Source organism: Juglans microcarpa x Juglans regia, chromosome 3S, assembly GCF_004785595.1.
Source record: "Juglans microcarpa x Juglans regia isolate MS1-56 chromosome 3S, Jm3101_v1.0, whole genome shotgun sequence".
Taxonomy (NCBI): domain Eukaryota; kingdom Viridiplantae; phylum Streptophyta; class Magnoliopsida; order Fagales; family Juglandaceae; genus Juglans; species Juglans microcarpa x Juglans regia.
In genome coordinates, this window is record NC_054599.1 from 25,164,052 (window position 1) to 25,173,482 (window position 9,431).

Genomic DNA, 9,431 nt, shown 5'->3' on the forward strand with positions numbered 1-9,431 from the left:
TCATAGTTTTTTCAAACTTTCAAACGAAACAATAAAACACAAAAGATAATTCAATTTTTTCAAATCTAAAAAAAAATTATATTAAAAAAAATTATATTATAACAATATTTGAACTTTTTTTTATTCTAAGTTTTATATGTTCTTTCTCAAAACTGTATAAAATATTTTAATTTAAATTATTTTATTATTATGCACAAAATATTTCACTATTATATATAGATTTCTCATCCTTATCTCATCTTAACATTCAAGAGAGGAGGCCTTGCATGATTGCATAGAAAATTTTGGAGAAGATGAGAAAAACAAAAAAATTAACAGGTTACTAAGAGAAGATTGATGGAGGAGGGGGTTAGTTGAACAAATCTAAAAGTTTAAGATTCTCGTTTGTTTTTTTAAATGTGATGAGTTGAAATTAAAATATTATTAAAATATATTTTTTTAATATTATTTTTATTTTAAGATTTAAAAATGTTGAATTGTTTATTTTATTTTATGTGAAAATTTAAAAAAAAATATAAAAATTATATGAAATAAATTGAGAATAGTTATAAAAACAAACAAGTAAATGTCCCAATTGAAACCTAAAGAATCATTCCGTCTAAAAGGCAAATCACGAGAGATTTGAAAAGCAGGAATAAGAATGAAGATAGAAGTTGGAAAAAGATTTGGCCTTTTTTTTCCTCAAAGTGAATAAAGTCAAGAAATAAAATTTCTTTACATAGTTGGGGAGCTACGAGTGGTGTGGCGAGGAATCCCTTATGGGAGACGATATTCGACGTTATCCGAACCCCCTTTTTCTTTTTCTTTTTTTATTTGGTTCCCTTCCACAAATATCGGACAAGTGTGGTGACTAGTGTTTTAACCTAATTAGGTCTCTGGAGATAGACTAGATAAGTTAATTAATTCTAATAAATTCTTACCGCGAATTAAATTAATAGATCAAAAAATCAAATAAATGGAGTACTTTATTACTAGTCGACCTTTATTTAGATAGGTGGCATGTCGTATATATACTAGCTAGGTTATATATATAAGACATAAGACTATATGCAGGGGTGGACCTACGTTGGTTGTTGGGGCGATATTTTTCAAAAATATGCTTTAATATATGGTTTTTTCAAAGATATCTTAATATAAAGATAATTTATCCCCCCAAAATATTTTCAAAAATCTCATTTAGTATTTAGTTGTCTAGGTTTCTTTTAGTTTTTTAATAATTTTTTCATAATTATACCTATTTTTTGTCATTAATAAAATCTCACATTCTCATTTTTTTTTTTTTTTTTTACATCTCATAAGAGGCAATAAAGTATCTTGGCCTTTTTTTATAAGCTATTTGGTAAATTTACAACCTCATTTTTTCAATTTATTTACACTTTTCCTTTTAAGTCTTCCACTAACTAGCTTGTTTGGATTAATTTTATTAGTAAGTACATATATACTACCATCAAGTTAACAATTAGGAGTGAATGCAACAAATCTTGCATAGTTATTTCTATCTATATTATAGAGATTTTATAATATTCAATGTTAGATTCAACAAAAAAATTTATCTTTGTTTACTTAATTTTTATCATTTGCTTCAAAAAATCTTACATAACTATTTCTATCTTAATTTTTATCTTTCACTTGAGTCCGATGGAGCTCAAGTGAGAGGTTTAGATGGGTGACTTTAATAATTTAATTTATCTCTAGATAACAACTTTATATGGTTAATGTTAAATGTCGGTGACATATTTTGCTACCTTAAATATCGATTACTGTTCATCTTTACATACGACACACTTTACCAATCGCCCCCCACCCCCCCGCCCCCACGCACCAAATCCTAGTTTCGCCCCTGACAACATGCTCCTTTTCGGAGAACTCAAAAAATTTTCAAAGGTATGTTCCTAAGGTTCATGTACTATAAAAGATTACAGAAGCTAGCTTAAATTTAAATAATTTTTTTATAAGGCATTTAAAATGTTTCCCACCAATTAGAAATTTTAACATATGACTTTTGATTTATTTGAAGAATGGACACTGGACAGTACTATAGATTATATATGGAAGAGCTAATTAAGTAGAAAGGTAACACAAAGAGCTAGGTAGTTCAGAACTCATTATCTATTTTATCTTCAAAAGAGTATTTATTACATTTGAGAATAGAGAAAAAAGAAAGAAAAGAAAAACATTGTGAGACAGGTTGCTCGTGAGAGTACATAATATTGTCATTAGCTAACTTAAACCCAATTTAATCCTAGTGCCTGTGTGCATGTATGGGAGTGTGTATTGGTTTCCCTAGTCTCTGCATCTCACGAGTCTCTTCTCATGGGTTTTTTCCGTCCTTTCTTTTTCCTTATGATCGATCTTTCTTTTTTGAGTTTTGCTTTGAATCTCTCTTTTATCTTTTTTGCTTTGAAGCTTTTCTTTCAATTTGCATTGTCATACCCCCTTGGGAACTTGTTCCTCTTGGGAAGGTAAGGAGAGGGCATCCCATGTTGCCACAAGAAAACCTATGCATGCCGAGCTAATAAGGATCGACTAAGCAATGAGAGGGATTAGTATCCATTAAACGAGCCTAGCTAGCTAGCAAAGCAAAGCGGCCTCTCTAGAACTTTTGGGTGCTCAACCATCATCAGTGATCAGCACATGACTTCATGAAACAAAACGAAATCGATGGTTGATATCCATAGATCATGGTTTGCATCATGTCATGAACTTCCCTCAGAATATTGGGAGATATAACCCAAGTTATTAGAGGCCGGTAGCATTTTAGGTTATTGACTGCATGTCTTTCTTAATTAGAATTTAGGGAGTCCACTGAGCTGCAATCTATGGTTATCATTTCTGTTCTCGTTTGGTTGGCGGCCATTTTTATAATACTTTTCTTGAAAGCAATAAAGCGTGCTTTCTTTTCTGGCATTCATATTTGTGAATAGCAAATTAGCAATGCTAATTATATTAACTCCAAGTAAACAAGTTTTGTGCAGAGACTTAGCAAAAAAATGAGTTTTATTAAAAATAAAGAGATTTTTTTTTCTTTTTTTTTTAACGATGGGATCCATTTTTTTATAAAGGGGCTGTGCTAGACTTGTGCAAATCATTAGGCTCCTTTTAGATACAAGAAATATTTTATCTCATCTCATCTCATCATTATAATTTTTTTAAATTTTCACATAAAATTTAATAAATAATTTAATTTTTTTAAATTTTAAAATAATAATAATATTAAAAAATAATATTTTATCCAATTTTATCCGAATCGCATTTTACTTTTTCATTGAAAACTCCTTCCACGTATGTGCGCGCGCACATACATATATATATATATATATATATATATATATATATAATGTTTCCAATCTTGAGCTCATGATTTAGTTCCATATTTAGGGAAGAGGGAATAGAGTCGAAGAATCACAATATTTATGACTTGTAAAAAGGAAAGAGCAGCCTGGCCATGATCATTCAAGTTGGCCAAAGAGGTTCTTGAATGGAGATAAGATTTGTTGCCAAAACATCGAAACGATAACCAAACTTGACAGCTTGTATGGTATCCAACGTGCTCAAAAGCAATTAAGCAGATAATATAGTTAAAATGAGTATCTTTTTATGTACCATCATAATTAAATAGAAAAAGTATGTATTATGAAATGAAAAATACTAGAGAGTTGGGTCCCCACAATTTTTATTTTTATTGTTATTATTTTATATTTAGTGATTAAAGAAGTGTTTTTAAATAATATTATGATTTTTTTAAAAAATATTTAAGAGTATAAAAAAATAAATAAAAAATAAAAAAATAATACTTTTTTATCCTTATCAAGACCGTTTTGTGCTACACCACACCGCTTATTATGAAATAAATAAATGATTTATACAATTCTAAGTGTTCAAATTTTGTACATTTTATTTATAAAAAAAATAGATAAAATGATGATTTTTATATATATAAAATACACTTTTTAAGGATGCATCCATTTTTTCTCAAAATAAATACGTGAAATTTGCATCATCTAGAACTCTATATAGAGAAAACGAGAGATTGTAGGGATGGAGTCAGGAATTGAGAATGCATCCACATGCTCAGTCGGTGTCTGCGCTTTCATCAAATGCGCCACTTATGATCTATATGATTGGAGCACGTGAAGCGCGTGGAACGTTAAAATTTGTAGATCCATACTGTAGCAAGCCGAGATAGAATGATCCTGGCCGTCCATGCACTTTACAAACACTCCTGATTATTAGCCCTAATTCTCATGTCTTTTCCCTTAACAGAACATATCATAATACGCTTTTTTTTTTAACAATTAATTATTTGATAAGAAAAAAACTACTCTCTCGTGCTTCCATGGTTTTATTATTTTGGTATCTTTTCGATTAATACTTAATTTTTTTTTTAAATAAAAATTAATTTAAAGATAAATGTGTAATATTATACCAATACAGTCTAAAAAAATTGAATAAAAATATAAGATATAAAATAATAAAAAAGGTAAAATTATGTAAGATAAGAATGTAGCGTAATATATATTAACAAAGGTCATATAATGATCATTCAACTTTGTATTAATTTATTTTCAAAAAAAAAAAAAACTTTGTATTAATTAATAAAAATCGATAAGGTAATCCCAGTTGTAGCTTTTTCTTGCGGAAATTTGGGATTAGTGGAACAGTACCCACCATGCCAAAATTCTAAATATTGTATTAATGTTCTTTATATTTTATTTTGTCATAATTACTAGTCAAACTATATATGTTATGTGATGTATTATAAGCAATTTTCTATGTCAAGTACATAAATGAATATTGACTTAAATTAATAACAGCCATGCATTTAAAATCATGTGTTATTCAGCACTAGTACGACTGGCCGGGGCTGATAAAATCGAACATGAAGAATAGCATCGCTCCATACTCATGCATGTGAACTAATCTAGCTATAAAGTAGAAAAATAATAGTTGATCGATCTTTAAACCTTAAGAAGAATATAATCGTAACGCAGGCTTTTCTCTTCAAACTGTTCAAAAGTAAAACAGAATATATATATATATATATATATATATATATAGCTGTTTTTAACTTGGTTGTAGTAATGAAGTATATCTAAGTTCATATGAACCTTTAGTACTTAGATTAGATTTTATACGCGCATTTAAATGGAAAGACACTACATATTCACATGAAATGCAGAATAATATATATATATATATATATATTTATATGCTTCTTATCTACAAAGTTTACTCCCCATCTCTGTCTCGATAAATGTTAGCATTACATTAACAATAGAGAAAAAAAAAAAAAGAGTCGGCCTCGCTCGCGCCCGCCAACAACGCTCACTAGCTACCTCATCCAGTTTTGCTGGCTACCGATTTGCATGGATAATGGAAAACAAAAGAAAATCGAAGAGAGAAAATTAGGGAATGGGAAATAAATGAAAGGTTAGTATACTGGACATGAGAGTGGGAGATGCAAAAGCCGAGAATTAAAATGAAAATGAAAAACCAAGGAAATAGCCAGTGCATGGGAGGCCCCTAATAAGGAGGAAGATCATCAGGATGCAGTACTTTTCCATGTCCGAGGCCAACAAATACAACACCCCATGCAATCTTATATATATTAGCTACATATATAGTATATATGTACGTGAAATTGGGTCTTCTAAGATTAATTATAAGACTATATATATGAGCAGTACTACTACTTTTCTAAAAATTTATGACAGAAATAGAGACTAAGTAAAATTATTAATGGAGCTAGCTTTCGAAGGGGGGCAGGTGACAGCCGCAAGTAAGAAATCATGTTTTGTGATGTATTAAACGGGGAAGGAAAAAACGTGAACAAGGTACAAGTATTGAGTACAAATTAGCAAGCCATCCGAATTGACTGTTCAGATCAAAACAAAAGTCACCCTCAGTGTCTTTGGCTTTAACCATGCACAAGCTGGTCGTAACCGCTTTCACTTCATAGATTTTATCTTTCGACATTAACAATCCGACAAAAATATGTATCATGATTTTCTGTTGAAAATGATGACTGCACTAAACAAAATTATAATATTCCTGAAAGCCGAAAATCATGGAGATATCCAGTGATGTACGGCTCTGCTTGAAAGAAAGCAGCTAGAAATATTTTCATATATGCACGTAATACCATCATTATCACATGCATTTTGTTGTAGTTTTCCACGTATCAGAAGGGAAGATTGCTATGGAAAAAAAATAAAAAACCGAAAGAAAGAAAGAAAAGTAGAAGGTTATAAAACCCACCTGACATGCTCGTTTGGATGTGTCTTTACAACCACAGAAAGAAAGGTGGTCGTGAGTAAACTCTTGGGGTTTGTCTAGTCTCTTTCTTGTGTCAAAGGATATCTGTACTCCATTGGAGCTCTCCCTATCTCTCATACATAAAGGGCTTTAAGTTACTTACTGCTGCTTTGCTGCATTTCTTTTCTTCATGTCCTTTCTGCACGATCTTTTTTCATTTCTATAATTAGAACCACAGGCGCTGAGGTTTATTTATCTGGCAATTTATAATGCTCCTCTTCATCTCCAAAGATTGAAAAAGAACTTAAAAATATTATTGCTCATATTTGTCTGTGTGTTTTGAAAGCAACGAGAATGAAAGAAGATGCTTTATACAATGTTCCTGAAAAAAATAAAAAGAAACAAGAATGGTCAAACATACTATATTAACCCAAAAGATCTGAAGTTTACCCCTCGGTTGTTTTCCATTCTTCCTGTTTTCTTTTTCATTTTCTCACACAAAGCAAGCAAATAACAGTACTGAACAAGAACGAATTAATATCCTCCTATACAATCTTATCACTCTGCCTGTTCCTTTTAGTCCCTTTGGACCAAATTAACTAACAAATTACATCTCGCACTCCACATCAATCTAGACAAATCCCAAAACCAGTAAAAAAAAAAATTAAAAGAAGAAACTTAAAACTCAAAGAACGCTAGAATGAGAACTAGGAGCCACTCTCCTCAGACGATGATCGCTTGAATTTTGAAGAACTCGACTCAACACAATTTAAGCTTCCAACTCTGCAAAACAAAGCCAACAATCTCTAGCACCTGGCCCCATAGCACGGAAGAAAAAGGAAACAAATCAAGCTGTTCTATACACAACATATATATTATTAGAGCAACTGATCAAGTACTCGTATATTGTGACTGTCACTGAGAACTACTGGGGCCTTCATCTCCACTATCAGTAGCTTGAGGCTGGTGTTGATGATGCTCTAATGGGTGATTTTGATGGCCAGAATTCATATTCAAACTGCCCCTAGAATAAGCTGCATTAAGAGCGGCCAACATCCCCAGATTGGACTCCGACATTCCTAGCCCAAGATGCTGAGAGGGCGGCTGCTGCTGCTGCATTAACATGGAACCCAGTTGTAGAGGACTGGCTCTACTTCCTTGGAATTCAAGACTGCCCGGAAGATTGAACCTCGGCATGAAATGCAGTGGTGCTTGCAATGTGTTCCCGCTCGCGGTTGGCGCCGTGGGAAAAGTCCACATATGTGATTCTGAAGGACCAGCCCCAGAAGTGGTGGTAGTGGTGACGGATGGACCAGCGGCACCAGCGGTCACGGGCAGCATCCAGAATGTGCTGCCTGCACCGCTGCTGGGTGCTGGTGCCACTGCCCACATGGCAGTGGCAGGCAGGATATTGGAAGGCCTAAGCAGCCCAGAAGATCCTGCCTGATCCTGTACTTGTGCTTTCGGTAATTGTAAGCCACTCTTGAAATGTTTATTCCCTGAAGGTGAATTGCCGTCTCCACCACCTCCACTTTCACTACCTTGCGGTTGATTATGAACATCTTCCTTGAATAGATCTTCTCTGAAGCGCTTTCTCATATAATTCTCTGTGGATTCTCCGCCACCTCCGCTCTCGACACCACCGCCACTAGGAAGCGCTTCTGCTATTTGATCTGCTGTCATAAGATGTTGCTGCTGCTGCTGATGAAAACCTAAAAAAGCCGGATGACCGAATCCTTCTTCAAGGTAAGAATGGTGAGCTAGAGCCAAATGGCCGTGAAAGGAATGAGAAGCAGATTTTGAAGGCGGGGCAGAGAGCGTGGAACCACTGCTGCGAAGCGAGACGTTGAGAGTGGAAAAATTGGCTGGGATGGTACCAGTCCCGGTGGCATCGATGATTGCTGGTTCGGCCTGCTGTAGCAGCCACTCGATGGTCTCACCGTCGGACTTGTGGCCCAATTCTCTCGTCAATTGGAAGACCCTGGCGGCGCAAGTGGCCGGCATTCTGATGCGGCGGCCTCGGCCGTCGACTTTGGTGTGCCGGTCCTTGGTGGATCGCTTTACTGGGGTGGTCGTTGTGGTAGCTGTTGTTGTCGTTGTAGTGGGTGTGGGTACGATTGACAGTTGTTGATTCTGTTGGTTTGGGCTCTTCTTTATGGAGTCAAGGAGGGGTGCGGATCGGGTTGAGGGTTGGGAGTCGGATCTGGTAGCGATGGCAAGCGAGGCGTCGACGAGGTGAGGAGGGGCAGTGGAGGAGGAGGGCGAGGAAGAGGTGGAGGAGGAGGACAAAGAAGAGGAAGACGAGGAAGTGGATGAACCACCGTGGGTGGAGAGGCCAGCTTGGATGGAGATGGAGCCCATGAAGGGTCCTCCCGATCTGCCATCAAAAGGGCCACAAGGTGGGAATTAGAGGACTGGTTCTGTTGTGGGTGATGATGATGATGGTGTTGGTGTTGCTGATGGTGGCGAGTGGTGGTAGTGTTGCTTTGCTTGTTGCTTTGCAAATCTGTTAGTTCCATTTGGTGGGGGTGGGGGTGGGGTGGGGTTTGAGGGGTCTTCTTTTACTACTACTGGGTTCAAAGGTGATTGATCAACCCCATATCTTTGCTTCTCTGACTCATCCCACTTATGTTATAGAGAGAGAGAGAGAGAGAGAGAGAGAGAGAGGGTCTTCAGTTTTGCAGGGTTTGGGCCTTGCTAAGACAGAGTTTGTGGGGGTTCTTTCTTGGTTCGTAATTGACTATTGTTTTTCCCTGAGCTGTGTGTGTGTGTGAGAGAGAGAGAGAGAGAGAGAGGTTTAGCTCAGATGGAGGGACGAGTAGACGGGGGACCTCGGAGAGGAAAAGGTAGCAGAAGACAGAAGCCCACTCGTGGGGTCTCGTAAAAGGAACGTTAAAATTCGCCATTTTGTTACTTTTAAACAAAACTACACCCTCGGTAAAAATACAGTAGTAATTTTGTTTAGGATTTTGGATGTTGTTTATAAATAACAGTGGGTTAAATAGATATAATAAATTACGTAGGATTTATTTAAAATGAATTTAGATGTATTTAAATGTTAAGATGAATTTAAAATTATTTATAAAATATTTAAAAAGTTTGTGGATCTTACGTATAAAACTATAAGAGGTAAAAAAAAATTGTATTGCACACGTATAGGAAGGTTTTAAATTAAG

The 9,431-nt window shown here is 35.0% G+C and overlaps 1 protein-coding gene across 1 annotated transcript; it reads right to left on the reverse strand.

Moving 5' to 3' along the window:
* Positions 1-5,040: 5,040 nt before the first annotated feature.
* LOC121258336 (transcription factor TCP8-like) lies at positions 5,041-9,133 on the reverse strand. Its single transcript, XM_041159829.1, is given in 3 exon segments — positions 5,041-5,058; positions 7,124-8,643; positions 8,646-9,133. Coding segments are annotated over 2 exon segments (1,602 nt in total). The 5' UTR covers positions 8,775-9,133; the 3' UTR covers positions 5,041-5,058; positions 7,124-7,170.
* Positions 9,134-9,431: the final 298 nt, after the last annotated feature.